Source organism: Scardinius erythrophthalmus, assembly GCF_964197995.2.
Source record: "Scardinius erythrophthalmus genome assembly, chromosome: 5".
NCBI classification, from domain to species: Eukaryota; Metazoa; Chordata; class Actinopteri; order Cypriniformes; family Leuciscidae; genus Scardinius; species Scardinius erythrophthalmus.
In genome coordinates, this window is record NC_138225.1 from 3,524,546 (window position 1) to 3,543,952 (window position 19,407).

The 19,407-nt window shown below is 36.3% G+C and overlaps 1 protein-coding gene across 1 annotated transcript; it reads right to left on the bottom strand.

Annotated features, from left to right (window-relative positions):
* Nucleotides 1-1,399: 1,399 nt before the first annotated feature.
* On the bottom strand, nucleotides 1,400-19,405 carry dhx33 (DEAH (Asp-Glu-Ala-His) box polypeptide 33). Its single transcript, XM_081365937.1, has 12 exons — nucleotides 19,047-19,405; nucleotides 17,392-17,552; nucleotides 14,797-15,024; nucleotides 13,589-13,759; nucleotides 12,634-12,819; nucleotides 12,435-12,546; nucleotides 10,194-10,353; nucleotides 9,152-9,240; nucleotides 8,179-8,306; nucleotides 7,277-7,480; nucleotides 6,331-6,417; nucleotides 1,400-2,764 (listed from the first exon to the last, which is right to left on the bottom strand). Exons 1-12 carry the CDS (start codon nucleotides 19,252-19,254, stop codon nucleotides 2,456-2,458), a joined length of 2,043 nt encoding a protein of 680 aa, XP_081222063.1. The 5' UTR covers nucleotides 19,255-19,405; the 3' UTR covers nucleotides 1,400-2,455.
* Between the last annotated feature and the right edge of the window lie 2 nt (nucleotides 19,406-19,407).

A 19,407-nucleotide genomic window follows, 5' to 3' on the forward strand; every position in this document is an offset into this window, starting at 1 on the left:
CTGTTGAAGCTCCGCCCCCTGCGCCGGGAGCAGCAGCTCATTTGCATTTAAAGGGACAGACATAAAAACGGTGTGTTTTTACTCACCCTCAAAAAGTGACAACTTTAACATGCTATATAAAATATCTGTGGGGTATTTTGAGCTAAAACTTCACACACACTTTGGGGACATCAGAGACTTATTTCACATCTTGTGAAAAGGGCATTATAGCCTACCACCCCTTTAATGTGGGAAATCACCACACAACTGCAATTTTATTTGAGCTACAACATCTGATATTACAGAGAAGACACGTTTAACTTACTCAAGTTACTTTAAATTCTGTGGCTTCTAATATGAACAGCCATAACTAAAATTAGTCACAACTATTTATCTCTACCCACCCAAACCATGAGACCAGTGACCTATATTTTCAAGTGTGTAAATAACGCTCACATGACCATGATCCTGTTTGAAAGTCCTGATCATTTTTCACTGAGATACTCTTGCTTTTCTTAGTTGAAACCGTTTAGTCTATACAATGTATAAACAAAGTGTCAGGGATTACTCTCTTTAGATTTTTATTCTTACAAATGAATACCTTGTTTCAAACCTCAACATTTTGTCAGAGCATCTAATTAAAAATACACATTTTCATTCATCTTGATAAGAATTCAATAAAGATGAGATGAGATATAACATTCCTTTTGACTTAACATTTCTTTTATTATTAAGATTGTGGAAATCTGTTGCATTCACAAACAAAAGTTCGGAAGCTTTCTCTGCCCATGCTGTAAGTGAAAGTCTGAGGAAAAATTCTTGTATACTAATACTAATCATTTGCACACTGGTACATCGTGTGTACCATAAAAACCTGAGTGATCACATTTTATCCATCTGATTTCATGCACAGCATACATACATGGTCATATACATTTATCTAACAATACACGTGGGTTCGATTTGAGTTGCAAAGTGAAGCAAACAATGAAGTATTTGTTAAATTGATGTGCATGTGATATGCCTTTTATTCCCCATATTACAAAGTGGCATGCATTACATTAATATGGGTAATATACTGCAAATCAACTAATGTTTTTCTCTCACCAATTTCCAAATTGATCCGATCCAGAATTCCATTTCATCCAGAACTGGTTCTAAAATTGGCACCGGAACTTAGAACAGCAACATTACACATGCTGCATTTATAGAACAAAACTAAACTATTTCAGGGTTTAGGTGAATTCAGATATTCAGTGATTTGTGCATTCAATTCTACCAAACAAAAAACACAATTAAGCAGATATATATATATATATGTATATATATATATATATATATATATATATATATATATATATATATATATATATATATATATATATATATATATATATATACACACACACACATATTTTGTACCTTTAAGGTTATTTTAATGACAATACACACACACACATCCACACCCACACAATGATAAAGCACTGTATTACAGTTTATTGCTTTAAAAAAAATCAGAATCTGGAGGAAAATTGTTTAATTGTCATGGAAATAATGTCACAATATGAAAAAAAATCATAATTCTTTTTAAGCTGCTATTATAGTTTTTGAATTAATTATGTTTGCATTTTCATGCTACCATTTTAATTTTAGTAAATGTTTTAGTAATTTTGTTGTGTTTGTCATTTTTATTAGTTTGTTTTTAAAATATGACTATATAGTTTTTATATATTTTTATATTTCAGTTTTAGTACATCAAGGTAAACTAAATAAAAATGAGAAATATTTCTTTGACAACTAGTTAAGATAAAATTAGATATTTATTTTATTTTAGTTAACGTTCATTTTATTTCAAGTAATCATTTTTTATGGTTTTAATTTTAGTTAACTATAATAACCCAGCCTAAAATATATATATTTTTTATCACTTCTGAATTTTGAGGTGAAATAAGACACAGAACATCAGAATGCGAATCTTCAATCGATTTTCAGCTTCATTCCCAAATATGTGTTTTAGTCTTTTTTTAAACCTTTAAATAACTCCTTATCGATCTAAAATCAAGCTGTATGACCTTGACTAACGCGTGAGAACAAAAGACACATGCAAACATTCCAGATGAAGCAAACCTGAATTTCATACAATCAGAGCTCTTCAGCAGTTTGTAAAAGAACTGTAGAAACAGGCATGACATCTTTAGATTTAGAGCAAGTATAAAGGACTCATTCATTCACTTCTAGAAAACTTCCAGTTAACAAAGCACTCGATTAATCAAACTCTTTGGAAAAAACTGCCTAACGTGTTGCATATCAGCATAGCAGTTCAAATCCCAGAAATAAGCAAAGCATCCAAACAGCTCATGTGCTGCAACGGCACTAGAGTTGACGTGTCGACAAAATGCATATTGTGAAAAAACTCTTCTCTGTGTTCTTCCTACCATGCAGTGTTCAGGAACATGAACTGGACGTTTAGCGGACGCTAACTCTTTGTTGCGCGCAGCTTGCGGCGGAAATACTCGGGCGCGGCTTCATGCAGCCAATCAGCATCCACCAGGCACAGATCCCGCATGTAGCAGCGAGACGTGTGCAGGAGCTCGTTGAACACCACGTAGGCCGGTTTGGCCTGGAACAGGACCGATGAGGGGTGGATGGACACCGTCTGATGGGTGTCGAGAGCCACGTAGCTGCCGTCCAGGTGCAGTTCTGCAGCGTTCATGAACAAACCGTGAGCTAAACAGCGCCGCACGTTAGCCAGGTCTGAGAGAGACGATTCCAGCTTCATGTTTAACTGGAGAACAGAAGATCACAGAGACTTATTGCATGGACACAAATCTGAGAGAGAGAGAGAGAGAGAGAGAGAGAGAGAGATAGAACAAGATAGACAGATAGATAGATAGAACGAGATAGATAGATAGAGCGAGATAGATAGATAGAACAAGATAGATAGATAGATAGAACAAGATAGATAGATAGATAGAACAAGATAGATAGATAGATAGAACAAGATAGATAGATAGATAGAACGAGATAGATAGATAGAACGAGATAGATAGAACGAGATAGAGCGAGATAGATAGATAGAACGAGATAGATAGATAGAGCGAGATAGATAGATAGAACGAGATAGATAGATAGAACAAGATAGATAGATAGATAGATAGAACAAGATAGATAGATAGAACAAGATAGAATGATAGATAGAACGATAGATAGATAGATAGATAGATAGATAGATAGATAGATAGATAGAACGAGATAGATAGATAAAACAAGATAGATAGATAGATAGATAGATAGATAGATAGATAGAACGAGATAGATAGATAGATAGATAGATAGATAGATAGATAGATAGATAGATAGATAGATAGATAGATAGAACAAGATAGATAGATAGATAGATAGATAGATAGATAGATAGATAGATAGATAGAACAAGATAGATGATAGATAGATAGATAGATAGATAGATAGAACAAGATAGATGATAGATAGATAGATAGATAGATAGATAGATAGATAGATAGATAGATAGATAGAACGAGATAGATAGATAGATAGATAGATAGATAGATAGATAGATAGATAGATAGATAGATAGAACAAGATAGATAGATAGATAGATAGATAGATAGATAGATAGATAGATAGATAGATAGATAGATAGAACAAGATAGATGATAGATAGATAGATAGAACAAGATAGATGATAGATAGATAGATAGATAGATAGATAGATAGATAGATAGATAGATAGATAGATAGATAGATAGATAGATAGAACAAGATAGATAGATAGATAGATAGATAGATAGATAGATAGATAGATAGATAGATAGATAGATAGATAGAACAAGATAGATAGATATATAGATAGAACGAGATAGATAGATAGAACGAGATAGATTGATAGAACGAGATAGATAGATAGATAGATAGATAGATAGATAGATAGAACGAGATAGATAGAACGAGATAGATAGATAGATAGATAGATAGATAGATAGATAGATAGATAGATAGATAGATAGACAGACAGATAGAACGAGATAGATAGATAGAACGAGATAGATAGATAGAACGAGATAGATAGATAGAACAAGATAGAACGATAGATAGAACGATAGATAGAACAATAGATAGAACGATAGATAGAGAGATAGATAGATAGATAGATAGATAGATAGATAGATAGATAGATAGATAGATAGAACAAGATAGATAGATAGATAGAACGAGATAGATAGATAAAACAAGATAGAACGATAGATAGAACGATAGATAGAACAATAGATAGAACGATAGATAGAGAGATAGATAGATAGATAGATAGATAGATAGATAGATAGATAGATAGATAGATAGATAGATAGATAGATAGATAGATAGATAGAACAAGATAGATAGATAGATAGATAGATAGATAGATAGATAGATAGATAGATAGATAGATAGATAGATAGACAGATAGACAGATAGAATGAGATAGATAGATAGAACGAGATAGATAGATAGATAGATAGATAGATAGATAGATAGATAGATAGATAGATAGAACAAGATAGATAGATATATAGATAGAACGAGATAGATAGATAGAACGAGATAGATAGATAGATAGATAGATAGATAGATAGATAGATAGATAGATAGATAGATAGATAGATAGATAGATAGATAGATAGATAGATAGATAGATAGATAGATAGATAGATAGATAGCAAATGTAAACAGATTGTTGGTTACTGGCTTCACAGTAAACAGACAACATTACACAGTAGAGATGAGCGGATGGGCTATTATTTCAACCGCATCACAAAACAAAACTCATCCATCTGCACCGTTTTTGACCAATTTTCAAAACCGCACCCGCCCGCCATCCGCTTAATGTATGCATATATTTTTTATTTGATTGGTTAACCGCCCGCCACCCATCCGAATTTAATTAAAATATAATTTTTCGTCACGTCATCCGCCCGATCCACGGTTTATCCACGGAGTCCGCGGCTGTAACCGCCAACCGCGCATCTCTACACAGAATGTAAATAAAATTTGAACTTACAAAACCTTTAGAAAACCTTTGCTTTTGTCAAGCTCGTTCTCTGCATTGCTTCTGAACCCGAAATGGTGCCAGATCGCAGCTTTGAGCGTTTCTGGAGTTTTCAAAGCAACCGCTTGCTTAACGTTACTGACGTTGTTTTAATGTCCTTCCACCTCGCGCGCATGCGTGAATTCAATGACGCGGCAAGTTAAAGTTCACGGGGAAAATCGATCCTCTGAGTTACGGATCGATCTTTAGAAATTAATATGAAAATCGATTCAGAATCGGTGAATCGATTTTTTCAACACAGCCCTAATAGATAGATAGATAGATAGATAGATAGATAGATAGATAGATAGATAGATAGATAGATAGATAGATAGATAGATAGATAGATAGATAGATAGATAGATAGATAGATAGATAGATAGATAGATAGATAGATAGATAGATAGATAGATAGATAGAACGAGATAGATAGATAGATAGAACGAGATAGATAGATAGATAGATAGATAGATAGATAGATAGATAGATAGATAGATAGATAGATAGATAGATAGATAGATAGATAGATAGATAGATAGATAGATAGAATGAGACAGACAGATAGAATGAGATAGATAGATAGAACGAGATAGATAGATAGATAGACAGATAGAATGAGATAGATAGATAGAACGAGATAAATAGATAGAATGAGATAGATAGATAGATAGATAGATAGATAGAATGAGACAGACAGATAGAATGAGATAGACAGATAGAATGAGATAGATAGATAGAACGAGATAGATAGACAGATAGAATGAGATAGACAGATAGAATGAGATAGACAGATAGAATGTGATAGATAGATAGAACGAGATAGATAGAACGAGATAGATAGATAGATAGACAGATAGAATGAGATAGACAGATAGAATGAGATAGATAGATAGAACGAGATAGATAGACAGATAGAATGAGATAGACAGATAGAATGAGATAGACAGATAGAATGTGATAGATAGAACGAGATAGATAGAACGAGATAGATAGATAGATAGACAGATAGAATGAGATAGACAGATAGAATGAGATAGATAGATAGAATGAGATAGATAGATAGATAGATAGATAGAATGAGATAGACAGATAGAATGAGATAGACAGATAGAATGAGATAGACAGATAGAATGAGATAGATAGATAGAATGAGATAGATAGATAGAATGAGATAGATAGATAGAACGAGATAGATATATAGATAGATTCTCGTTCTAAAACACATTCTCACAGTTGCGTCTGCATGTGTGTGTGCATCTCTCTACCTTGATGCAGATGTCTCTCAGCTGTGAACGGACCTCAAGCACCAGCCCCATGTTCCTGCTGTTCACAAAGTTCTCTCGACACCACTCCTGTAGTGAAGCATGAGCATAAACATCAGGATATGTCCTGACGCAGAGACAGAGCAGCACGGACATTCACATGCTAACTCAAATGCAGTGCATTTTTTTAAGATCAATACAAATTCAAGACATAATAAGACCTAAATTGACAAAAATCATCCCGTTTATACATTTTTATACCCTTTGAGTAAACTTTAGACCCTAATAATCGTCTCTTAAATGTATTGTGTTTCGTTCTTACAAATGAGGAAGTGTATAAAGTATATCTGTATAAAGTAGGGGTGCAACAATATATTTGTGTCACAATATATCGCAATACAAACATGCAATAATATGTATTGTGTATAGCTCACCCAAAATAAACATTAATGTGTGAGAATACGTTTTAGTGTCAGTACTGCATTAAACTACTATTTATAATGTTGAATATAATGTATAAAATAATACAATGAGGGAATATTTGTGTGGCCTACATTATTGTACAGGGAAAGTGGCCTACATTATTTTAAATATATCTAGTCAGTGACAGAGATCAAGCACATTCGTCTAAAATAATTCTGTTTTCAGCTTCAGAATCATGAATATTGTTATTCTGGTGTCTCTATTGTCCTGCATTGTCTCTATTGTCCTATTCATTTACATACACAATGATTTATCAAATTTAGCATTTTAATCAACAGTTCATTTTCTGTTAACCTTTTATCATATGTCCTGGAGTGTCGCAATAATATCGTATCGTGATTTCAGTATCGTGATATGTATCGAATCGTGAAGCGGGTATCGCTAGTATAAAGGAAACAGATCCTGAGGACATCACCAAGTGAAAGGATTGGCCAGAAAGTGACTTTTGGGACTTGCATGTCTGTACCTTGTTACCACTGACTTTCCTAAAGGCCCTGTAGATGTTGAGGAGCGTCATGTGGTCGCCCTCGCTGGAGATGAACTTCTTGCGCGCGGCGAGGACGTCGTCTCTGCGAGCGGGGGGGTTGTAGAGGACCGAGTCGACGGAGAGGAGCGAGATGATGGTCAGGACCTCCTCAGTGCAGCAGAACTCAGGCGAGATCAGGAGAGTCTGTGCACACGGAGGACAACACAGAATTATGTCCAGGGTTTGGAATTAACTTTTTCAATCACCGGCCAATTTGGCTACAAAATTTTTAAGTTACCGGCCATTCAGAACTTCTACTAGCCAAAAAAAAAAAAGAAATGAACCAGATTAACAGCTTATATATAGAGAGATATATAGATATATAGCTGGACCACAAAACCAGTCACATGGGTCAATGTTTTGAAATTGAGATATACATCATAAATATGAATAAATAAGCTTTCCATTGATGTTTGGTTTGTTAGGATATGACCATAATTTGGCTGAGATACAACTATTAGAAAATCTGGAATCTGAGTCTCTTTTTTTTTTGTGTGTGTGTGTGTCTATATAGTTTTAAATTTTTTTTTTTTTTTATTTGATTTGATAATGCATTAAAATACTAATGTGACCCTGGATCACGTCACCAGTCGCACGGGCAATAGCCAACAATACATTGTATGGGTCAAAATTATAATTTTTTCTTTTATGCCAAAAATCATTAGGATATTAGTAAAGATCATGTTCCATGAATATATTTAGTAAATTTCCTACTGTAAATATATAAAACGTTTATTTTTGTGAGTGAATGCAGCACAATCACCAACATAAATGCACAACTTTAAAGGAGATTTTCTCAATGTTTTGCATTATCTAATAACAAGTGAATGAGTATTTCCTACTTTGGAGAAGCGAGGCTCTAGAGGGAAACAGGCCATTTTCTTGCCCAGGGGCGTTAATGACACCTGGTCATCTTTCCTCTCGACGGCCCCGAGGATACTGAGCTGGTCCACAGCCGTCCGCATCGACTCTGCACACACACACCACGCACAGGGGAAAATATCTTTAACATAACAAACTGCACATGAAAGCTGATTGTATTATTGAAGCAACCATTGAAAAAAAATAGTTTATAGTGATTATCATCGTTATTAGTGAACATAACTATTAATTATTGAACATTTGTGTAGTTTTTTGTTGTTGTTGCGTTTTTTTATAATAGCAACAACCTGGTGAAGGTCATAATAGAGCAAACTAGTGTTTGTGAGTTGAGGAAAAGCTAAAAAAAAAAGTAAAAAAAAAAAAAGAAAGTAAAATTAATATAAATAATTGTAAAACAAAAACAAATCTAAAATCAAGCAATTACTAAAAATTTTTTATATTTTATTTGTTTACCTGAAAGTCATTAATGGAAATCAGAGAACTGTGAACATGTGAATGTTTTGATAAATTATTGAAATATTAACTTAAAATTAATTTTTGTTTTGTTTTCCAGTACATGACATTACATTAAGAATAAGATCTTTACGTGAGAAGCAAATTATATTAAGTCTTGTTTTGTAAAGCATTGATGAAAATGAAGTGAGTTTAAGCTTAAAACAAGAACAAATATCTGCCAGTGGGGTCAGAAAAATAATCTTAATTCAAATAGAAAACAAGATAATTTTTTTTAACTTCATTGGCAGATTTTCTTTTTCCTATTTTAAACTCAAACTCACTTCATTCTGATCAATGTTTCAGAAAACAAGAATTAACATCTGAAGTAATTTTACTTGTCAAGTAAATGTATCTTGATTCTAGAATGTTTAGATATTTCTTCCGGAAACGAGATAAAGAAAATCATTATTGCAGTGTCTGGTATAATATAGTTCATACCAGGTGACGGTTTAGACATGAAGTCAAAGTTGAGAACATCAGGAACTCCCAGAGCGAGCAGCTGCAGAACGACACTGGCCAGATTACACCTGCAGAGATATTAATAATCATTACTGAACACAGGCAGGATCTATGAAAGTGCAGCTAGCTTGTCTTAGCATGCAGCTACATTCACACCGGACGCGGCGTTCTTGCATTTGAAACAACACCTTAAAAACAGTATTGCAGAAACTAAGAAGAAACTTTTTTTTTTTCTTTTTTTTTAAATAGTATTTTTTAAGAAAATAAGTATTGTTTTTTAAAAAGAAATTATATATAGCATAGTATAATATGTATTTATTTAGAAAAATAATATAGCATAGTATGATGAAATACTTCTTTTCCTAAAAAATTATATATATATATAATTTTTTAGGAAAATAAGTATTTTTTTAAGAAAATAAGTATCATTAAAGAAAAATAGCATCTATTTTCAAATAAAATAAGATTTTTTTCTAAGAAAAAAGTTTAAAAAAAAATAAGTATACCTTTTTAGGAAAATTTGTATAAAGACAATAAGTATCATTTGAAAAAATATATATATAACTTTATTAAAGAAAATAAGTATTGTATTTAAAAAAAATAATTGTAGTATTTTTAGCAAAATGAGTTACATTTAAGAAATTAAGGATCTTCTTTAAAGAACATATTTTTTTTCTTAGAAAAAAGTATAATTTATAAATAAATAATTATTTTGAATGAAAATAAGTTTTTTTTCTAAATAAATAAGTATAATTTAAAATAAATTAGTTTTTAGGAAAATAGGTATCATTTCAGAAAATAAGCATCTTCAAAGAAAATAATAAGCATCATTGATTCTGACCAACAGGGAAATGAAACTCAGTATCGAAAGGCTTCAACCTTTTTTCAAAAAAATTTGCGAATGAAATGCAAGAACATGTCCCTGTGTGAACGGCAATAAATACTGTCAGATAATGTCTATTATATCACCACAACACAACTCCAGCTTTAGGAGTCAGCACGTGATGCCAGGGCGCTGTACCTCTGTATCTCAGGCACGGTCATGTTGGCGAGGTTGTCGAACTCCTCTTCAGTGTAGAGACGGTAACATGACCCGGCCTCTTCTCTGCCGGCCCGACCGGCCCGCTGCCACGCCTGGGCTTTAGACACTCGCTGCACCGCCAGCACCTCCAGACCACTCTCTGAGTCAGCACAGGTAATGTGATCACACAGACACCAGGACATCAGCAACACTCCTCAACAGGAAAGCCTTGGACTTAAAGGGTTCGTTCAGCCAAACATGAAGATTCGTCAGTAATCACTCTCCCTCATGTTGTTCAACCCCGTAAGACTTTCGTTCATCTTCAGACACAAATGAAGATATTGCTGATTAAATCTGAGAGCTGTCTCACTCCTCCATAGGCTTCTCTGTTGGTGAAACTTTCCAGCACAGAAAAGTTAGTAAAGACATCGTTAAAATAGTCCAAGTGACTACAGTGGCTCAACCTTAAGTTCATCAAGCGCGAGAATACTTTCTGTGCACAAAAACAAACAAAAATAACGACTTTATTCAACTATTCATTTTCTTCTGTGTCTCTGAGTGAGTTCACGTAGTGTAACAGCGCAGCGCTTCTGGGTTGTACATCAGAACGGAGGCTCACTATTGGCCAGCATCACACACATGACCAGCGTCGGCCAATAGTGAGCCTCCATTCTGACATTGCGCTGTTAGGCCGTGTGTCCACCAAAGCGTTTTTTTTTCACGCGGCTAGCGTATTTGTTCAATTGTTTTCAATGGGAGCGCCGCGTTTTTAAAAAGCCATGAGCGTAACGAGGCGCTGAGCGTTTTTCTCACACTGAAGCATTGAGCGCCCAGCATTTTTTACAGGTCGCCGAGAGTTGAAGAAAGTTCAACTTTGGGTAAACCCATAGACTGTAAAAAAATATTGACGTAGTGGCCGTGACGTCACCCGTAGGTTTCTGAAGACCGTTTTTGAAGCCTAAAGTGGGCGTGGCCGACCGTCGCCATCTTGGCAGCGCGTCACTCCCGAATTTATTTATTTTTACAGTCAGACAATGAACTGAGGTAACGTGACGGCTAACAGACAGCAGACAAACGGCTAATGATGACTAATGACCACAGCAGCGGGAATCCACCTGTCACTCAAAAGTGGACACCCTTAATTATGCAGAACTTTAAGGCTTAATATAATTTAAACGGATGAGTTATAAAAAAATTCACCCCCTCACAGTCGTCATGAAGGGCAAAATTAGCTATATAGACCAAAGCCACTTTTTGCTCCAGGCTGTAAACATGTTTTTTCTGCTGTAAAGTTGGGCATTTCAACATGGGGGAGATGCAGATTTGACTCACTTCTGCAGCCAGCCTCTAGTGGCCAGTTGATGAATTGCTGTTTAATTCACTTCCGTGTTGGTTTCAAGAGAGAGACAGGGTGGTTGCCGCTTGGGTAAAACGCAGCGCTCATCACTGTCACTTTTTACCCAGCCGTCCAATCACAGTGGAGGAGGGGTGGGACTAATACCACACCGACCAACCAATGAAACAAATTATCTGCGAACTCAGTTACAAGTAAACTGTGCTGTGGATATTCTGAATCATAGCAACGAAGCGTCTCAACTGAAAAAACACTGCGTTGCTAAAACACTCTCAAGCGCCCACAGCTAGGCATTTTCAGCTGGCTAAAAACGCTTTGGTGGACACGTGGCCTTACACTACGTGAACTCACTCAGAGACACAAAGAAGAAAATTAATAGTTGAATAAAGTCGTTATTTTAGTTTTTTTGCGCACAGAAAGTATTCTCGTCGCTTGATAAACTTAAGGTTGAGCCACTGTAGTCACTCGGACTAAATTAACAATGTCTTTACTAACTTTCTGGGCCGGCAAGTTTCAATAACAGAGAAGCCTATGGAGGAGTGAGACAGCTCTCAGATTTAATCAGAAACATCTTAATTTGTGTTCTGAAGATGAACGAACGTCTTACGGGGTTGAACAACATGAGGGTGAGTAATTACTGACAGAATTTTCATTTTTGGGTGAACTAACCCTTTAATGTCCTGGCACACTGAGTCCGAAATTTTCGTGTGCGTTTTTTCCTATTCGTTATTCAGTGGCTCTGAAGTGTCAAAACACCTCTCTCATGTTTGCTACGGATGCGGAAAATGCAGAAAATCGAACCCGATCCCAATTTTATTTATTTTTAACATGCGAAAATTTCGGACTCAGTGTGCAAGGACTTCAGAGAGGAGGCTTGAGAGTTTCACCTGGATTGTAGCGCTTGGCCTTCACCATCCCCGTGTCTATGACGTACTTGATGCCGGAGATGGTGATGGACGTTTCGGCGATGTTTGTGGAGAGAATCACTTTCCTGGATCCCTGTAACGGTCACAGAAAGGGAGTGTGTGTGAGTGAGTGGAAGTGCAGGTTCAGCATTGGGTGTGTCGAGGCGTTTGGGGTCGTGACCTTTGGCGCGGGCTGAAAGACCCGGAGCTGTTGGGTGGGCGGCAGCGAGGCGTACAGGGGGACGACTGTCATCGGTGCACAGGTCTCAGGAAGGTGTTTCGATATGTCCCGACAGGTGCGCGCCAGCGCCTCAATCTCCTCCTGGCCCGTCATGAACACCAGGATATCATGGGACGGAGGAGCTTCCTTTAAGAAAAGAAGTAACATTAAAAGACATAAAAAAAATTGTTATTTTTTTAAGAAATAAGTCGGGGTTTTTTAATACTTTAGATAAAAATTTGAAAAATAAGTATCTTTTTTTAAAGACATAAATATTGTGTTATAAAAAAAAAAGTATAGTTTTCTTAAGAAAATAAATATTGTTTTATCATAAAAAGTATTATTTGTTAATGAAAACAAGTATAATTTGTAAAGAAAATAAGTATACATTTTGTAAAGAAATAAATATTTGATATTTTTTTAAATAAGTATATTTTTTATAGAAAATAAATCGTTTTTTTTAAAGATAATAAAGTTTTACAACTTTTAAGTAGTTTTTTAAAAATAAGTATAATTTTTTAATAATAAATATATTTTTTATAGAAAATGTTTTTTATTTTCTTAATTTTATTCTTAATTTTTTAGAAAATAAATACTGTTTTAACATTTGCCTCTTCTGTGTGTGTGTGTGTGTGTGTGTGTGTGTGTGTGTGTGTGTGTGTGTGTGTGTGTGTGTGTGTGTGTGTGTGTGAGTGAGGGAGCGAGCGAGCGAGTGTGAGTGAGTGAGTGAGTGAGTGAGTGAGTGAGTGAGTGAGTGAGTGAGTGAGTGAGTGAGTGAGTGAGTGTGAGTGAGTGAGTGTGAGAGAGAGAGTGAGTGAGTGAGTGAGTGAGTGAGTGTGTGAGCGTGTGAGCGAGTGTGTGTGCGAATGCGTGAGTGAGTGAGTGAGTGAGTGAGTGTGTGTGTGTGTGGACTGACCTGGTGAATCTGAAAGATCGAGACCAGCGCTGCCTGGAGATAGTCGGACTGAGGCTGTTTGGTGTAGTAGATCTGAATGGGATGCTGTCGGCCCTCCAGATACAGAACGGGTGATTTATTGAAGTACTGAGAGAACAGATCCACGTCCATGGTGGCGGACATCACAAACACCTGCAGACACACACACAGCATCCATTCACTGACGCAGCAGAACAACAGAGCTGGTTTACTGTCAGCCGAGTATGAGAATCAACACACAACCTAACAGCATCTCTGCAGTGTAAAGCTGAATAAAGATGCTACACATCAACCATTAAGGACAATTCACACCGCATCGACAGACGGCAACACACACTTCGTCTGGTTTTGTCGGATCAGTGTGTTGTTGCAACTAGTCTGTTGGCATCTGTCGGAGCTTGTTTTCGGAATTAGAATGTCTGAGAAGTGTTTACAGACCAATCAAAATTTAGAATGCATGATGTCACTACAGTCTGTTACTTTTTGAATGCATGATGTCATTAGTGTCTGTTACATTTTGAATGCGGAACATTCCATGAGAGCTTTTCAAATTTAAATCCCACATTTATTTTTTTTAAAAGTCACTAGTTCATTAAAACATGGATGTTGAATGCAGTGTGGAGCTTGGGTCTTTTTTTCCACTTTAATACAAGTTATAAAACATGCATGAACATCAAAAGGTGAGTTGAAAGAACTTACTGAAATGTATCATGTCTCAAATACTCTCTCAATCAGTGTTTCAACACGTCAATAAAACAGCTTGTGAACAATATGTCATGTAACATTAGGAAGGTTACCCAATGTTCAATTCATTAGTTATCTATAAATAAACACTGGAGAGGAGATTATTTACTGTTAATTATATATGCATGTTAAATAAATATCTCATGAATAATACAAGTGTTATTGAAAACTACAATTAGAGCTCTCTAATTGTAATTCTTACTAGTAACAATTCAATTGTAGAGCGCCGTAATTAAAAATGAATGGAAGTTAATGGAGACATATGACTAGTAAAAATTCATTTGTAGAGCTCTCAAATTGGAATTGCTACTAGTAAGAATTGAATTAGAGAGCTCTCAAATTTAATTCTTACTAGTAAAAATGCAATTACGACGAGTAACGTTGGGTACAATTTAAGCTAAAACGGCTTGCCATACTCTTTAAGAATCCGTCCGATTGTCTCGTACCTTCAGAGGGATTTTGTTCTGTTCTGTGCGTTTGCGCTGGGCGGCCTTCACCACGCCGAACAGGACATCCGTGTGTACGGTGCGCTCGTGAGCCTCGTCCAGGATCACCACAGTGTAGCGCAGTAATAGCGGATCCCCGATCGCCTCTCGCAACAACATCCCGTCCGTCATGAACTTCAGCTTGGTCTCCGACGACGTGACGTCTTCAAAGCGCACCGTGTAGCCAACCTGAGGAACAACCGGGATGAAGAGGACACGCATCGTGAGCAAACGTCCAATAGGCAAGTCACCTTTATTTCTACAGCAGCTTTACAGTAATGAACAGGACAATAACACATGCTTCATCAAATAAAGCAGCTCTAAAAACACAATCGTGCCGTTATTCAGTTCAGTGTTGATTTAGTTTAGCTCAATAACTGTGTAAAGTTCATCAAAATTGAAACAAGTTCACTTCAGCTATAAAATGTATCATGGTTTCCACAGAAATATGAACAGTACAGCTGTTTTCAATGTTGATGATAATCAAAAATGTTTCTTAAGCAGAAAATCATCATATGTGACCCTGAATCATAAACCAGTCTCGAGTCGCACGGGTATTCGATCTGGGGCAATAGCCAACAATACATTGTATGGGTCAAAATTATCCATTTTTCCTTTTATGTCAAAAATCATTAGGATATTGAGTAAAGATCATGTTCCATGAAGATATATTGTAAATTTCCTACTGTAAATATGTAAAACATGTATTTGTGTGAGTGAATGCAGCACAATCGCCAACATAAATGAACAACTTTATGCCTGGCTCACACTACAGGAGTTTTAGGCCGATTTATGCCCGATTTACCCCTCCCGAGAATCTGAGAAAAAATCTTGTCGAGGACCTCGATCGGTTCCGATGTTCGGCGCAGATTATCTGGTAATGTGAGGCGTTCACAGATCGAATCTTGCCCCTCCCGATCTGCTCTCACACAAATCGGGCTCGCCCCGATCATATCAAACATGTTTGATATTTATCGGGATGAGCAAGATTGTGATTACGTCAGTGCTGTCAAGACAGCAGGGCTGTCGTGCTGAAGGAATTTCCCTTGAGATAATTTTAAATGACTCAACTCGATATGCGTTTTTATCTCCATTTATTTATTGCTAAATAAATAAGTATTACGCTGTGGTCAGCAGGCACAAACGTTACATGTTCAGTAATGAAACCGAAACTAAAAAGCGCGTTAAAAAGCGCGTGGATTTCAAAATCAATGCACGCATCACCGGATTTAAAAATGCACATCTAGCTTGTTGCACGCACACATATTATGCCGAAATAACGATAGTATATTATGTTAACATTATTAGCCTAATAATAATAAATCTTTAATTAATATTTGATTGAATGCTGAATGTTGTGCTTGGTCAATTTAATAAAACGAATAGGCTACTTTAATTGTGACAATTAAAATGATTGAATGAATATTAAATATTAAGTGGACAATTTTTGCAATAGTATTTATATGCTATCTAGCACCCCCTCGTTAAAAAAATATCTCGCACCGCCCCTGGCCCACGTATTAAAAAAATGGTCGGGTTTAAATCGGGCTCGGGCTCATAATTACAGTTATGTTAATGTGTTGTGTTGTGTTGTGTCGGGCCGGGCCGGGCTCGGACACAACGTGCATGGGCTCGGGTAGGGGTCGGGCTTGATTTTTTTGGGCCCGATCTAAGCTCTTAACTCAAAGTACCGGTAGGTTCAAAGTCTCTGTGCGTGTGTATGTGCGTGCATGCGTGTGTGTCTCATGGCAATGCATATCCCATATGTTTCCATGTTTTTACACTTCAGATCTGCTGCGTCACGTGATCACGTGAGACGCTTCCTCTGGCACGATAATCTTAATAACATTTTGTAGTGTGTGGTGCACCGCGATTTTCAAACCTTGTAGTGTGAGCATGTTTAAGATTTGGGGGAAAAAATCTGCAAAGATTCTCCTTAAGTTTGTGCTTCAACCAGATTTCAAAATCGGTTAGGATTTTAAAACTCCTGTAGTGTGAGCCAGGCATTAAAGGAGATTTTCTCAGTGTTTCGATTTTTTTTCACCCTCAGATTCCAGATTTACAATAGTCGTATCTCGACCAAATATTGTCCTATCCTAACAAACCACACATCAATGGAAAGCTTATTTATTCAGCTTCCAGGCGATACATACATCTCAATTTAAAAAAATTGACCCATGTGACTGGTTTTGTGGTCCAGGGTCACTTATTATTCCTGAAGGATCATGTGACACTGAAGACTGGAGTAATGATGCTAAAAATTCAGTTTTGATCACAGGATATACATTACACTTTACTATATATTCACATAGAAAACAGCTGATTTAAATTGTAATAATATTTCACAATTTTACTGTTTTTTCTGCATTTTTCATTCATCAAAAAGCAGCCTTGGTGAGCAGAAGAAACTTCATTCAAAAACATTAATTATTATACTTTTGACACCCAGTGTAAGTGTCATTATTCAATAATAAATTGTGTAATGACAATCATATTCATTAAAGATGATGCAAATAGAGAGCGTGGGCTTTAACTGAATAAGGAGTGAAAACGCACCAGTTTTCCCAGCTGAACTCTCTTTTCCTCGGCCACTCTTCCAGCCAGTGATATGGCAGCCACCCGGCGGGGTTGAGTGATGGCGATGACGCCTTGCCGCCCGATGCCCGCCTCATACAGGTACTGCGGTATCTGCGTGGTTTTACCTGAGCCCGTCTCACCTGCAACAGGAAAGCATCATGTGTGCACTTCTTTTGCTAAAATAGTGAGGATCACATTTTGGAAAAATATCCTTGCAAATACAGAAAAATGGCAACTTGAGTATGGTCTTTAGTAAATAAAAACTCATGAACTGATTAAATAAAATCTTAATTAAAAAAAAATGTCAAAATGCTCTTGTAAGGTTTAGGAAGTTTACATTTCTGCATTTGGCAGATGCTTTTATCCAAAGCAACATACCCTGCGTTGAAGGTTTACATTATATTATATGTATGAAAAATGAAATTAAACTTATTTTATTGTTCGCGCATTCCCTGACAATCGAACCCATGACTTTGGTGTTGCTCTACTGTTTAAGCTACAGGAGATGGAAATAATAGAAGTCCCTCATCTCATAAACATATGTGCATTACTTACAGATAAAGTCTGTTTCATATGAAAAACCTGCAGAACACGTTAAAACAATTTGGTTTCCAACATTAAGAATGCTACGATAAACTGCAACTTCATAGGAAATGGCCCTTTCAAAATGTATTGTCTTTAGTAATATCATTGTACTTTGATATATACTGTATAATTGAGCTATAGAATAATTACATCTGATGCAACACACGTCAAATAATATATGGTATTACCATGGTACTTGTATAATGCATGGTATTACTAATGGTACATGTACAAAATTCATAGTAATACCATGGTAGATGTGCAAAATGCATGGTATCACTATGGTACATGTCCAAAATGCATGCTTTTACATTGGTAAATGTCCAAAATGCATGCTTTTACATTGGTAAATGTCCAAAATGCATGATATTATCATGGTACTGTACGTGTACAAAATGCATGATATTACCATGGTATGTGTACAAAATGCATGGTATTACCATGGTATGTGTACAAAATGCATGGTATTACTATGGTACATGTCCAAAATGCATGCTTTTACATTGGTAAATGTCCAAAATGCATGATATTATCATGGTACGTGTACAAAATGCATGCTTTTACATTGGTACATATCCAAAATGCATGATATTACCATAGTAGGTGTACAAAGTGCATGGTGTTACTATGGTACATGTCCACAACGCATGGTATTACCATGTTGCATGTCCAAAATGCATGCTTTTACATTGGTAAATATAAAAAATGCATGGTATTACAATGGTACATATACAAAAACATTGTATATTTGTTCTGTTGTATTTATTTGTCGATTTTGTTTGTAATTAGTCTTTGTTCCTATTGTATTCTTGAGTGCTTGTGTAATTTTTAGGACCTTTTCCTTACATTGCTTAACCTACTATTAGTTTTTGCTGAAGCATCGATAATTGTGAAATTTCACCATTTGAAATTACCAGCCCAATGTCCAAGAAGTAGTAGTGTATTGTCAAAATACACGTAAAACTTTTATAGCATTACCACGGTACCAAGGTATTACCATGCTATACTTTGAGAATACTGTCAGCTTACAGACCCATATGAAGTCTTACCGATGAACACAGCATTGTGCAGTTGTCGGAGTTGGTTGATGACTTGTGTTCTGCTCGGGTAGATGGGCAACTGTCTCCGCTGCGCGTCCACGCTGACGGGCGCGTGTCCCGCTCTGGGCAACAGCATGCCGGGCTTCTTATCCAGGCGGAAGAAGGGAGAGCCCGGCTTAAATCTCTTCGCCGGAGGAGGGTCGGGGTCGTGGGGCATGATCTGCAGGAGACGCGCAGCACTGTGAATCCGTCTCACTCACCGAGAAGGGCTGATAAAGAAAGAAAATAGAAAGACGGACAGCAGAGGAGTCTCGCGCTGCAGTTGTTTACATCATCCGTGTGTTCATGTGGCTCTGCTGGCGGCGCGCAC

Excerpts from the sequence above, each read along its gene's own strand:
- dhx33 (XM_081365937.1), bottom strand. The coding sequence starts at position 19,254 with ATGCCCCACGACCCCGACCCTCCTCCGGCGAAGAGATTTAAGCCGGGC. Across the intron at positions 12,820-13,588 it reads CGATCTTTCAGATTCACCAG|GAAGCTCCTCCGTCCCATGA; the intron begins GTCAGTCCACAC and ends CTTTTCTTAAAG. Across the intron at positions 10,354-12,434 it reads GGCCAAGCGCTACAATCCAG|AGAGTGGTCTGGAGGTGCTG; the intron begins GTGAAACTCTCA and ends GTGCTGACTCAG.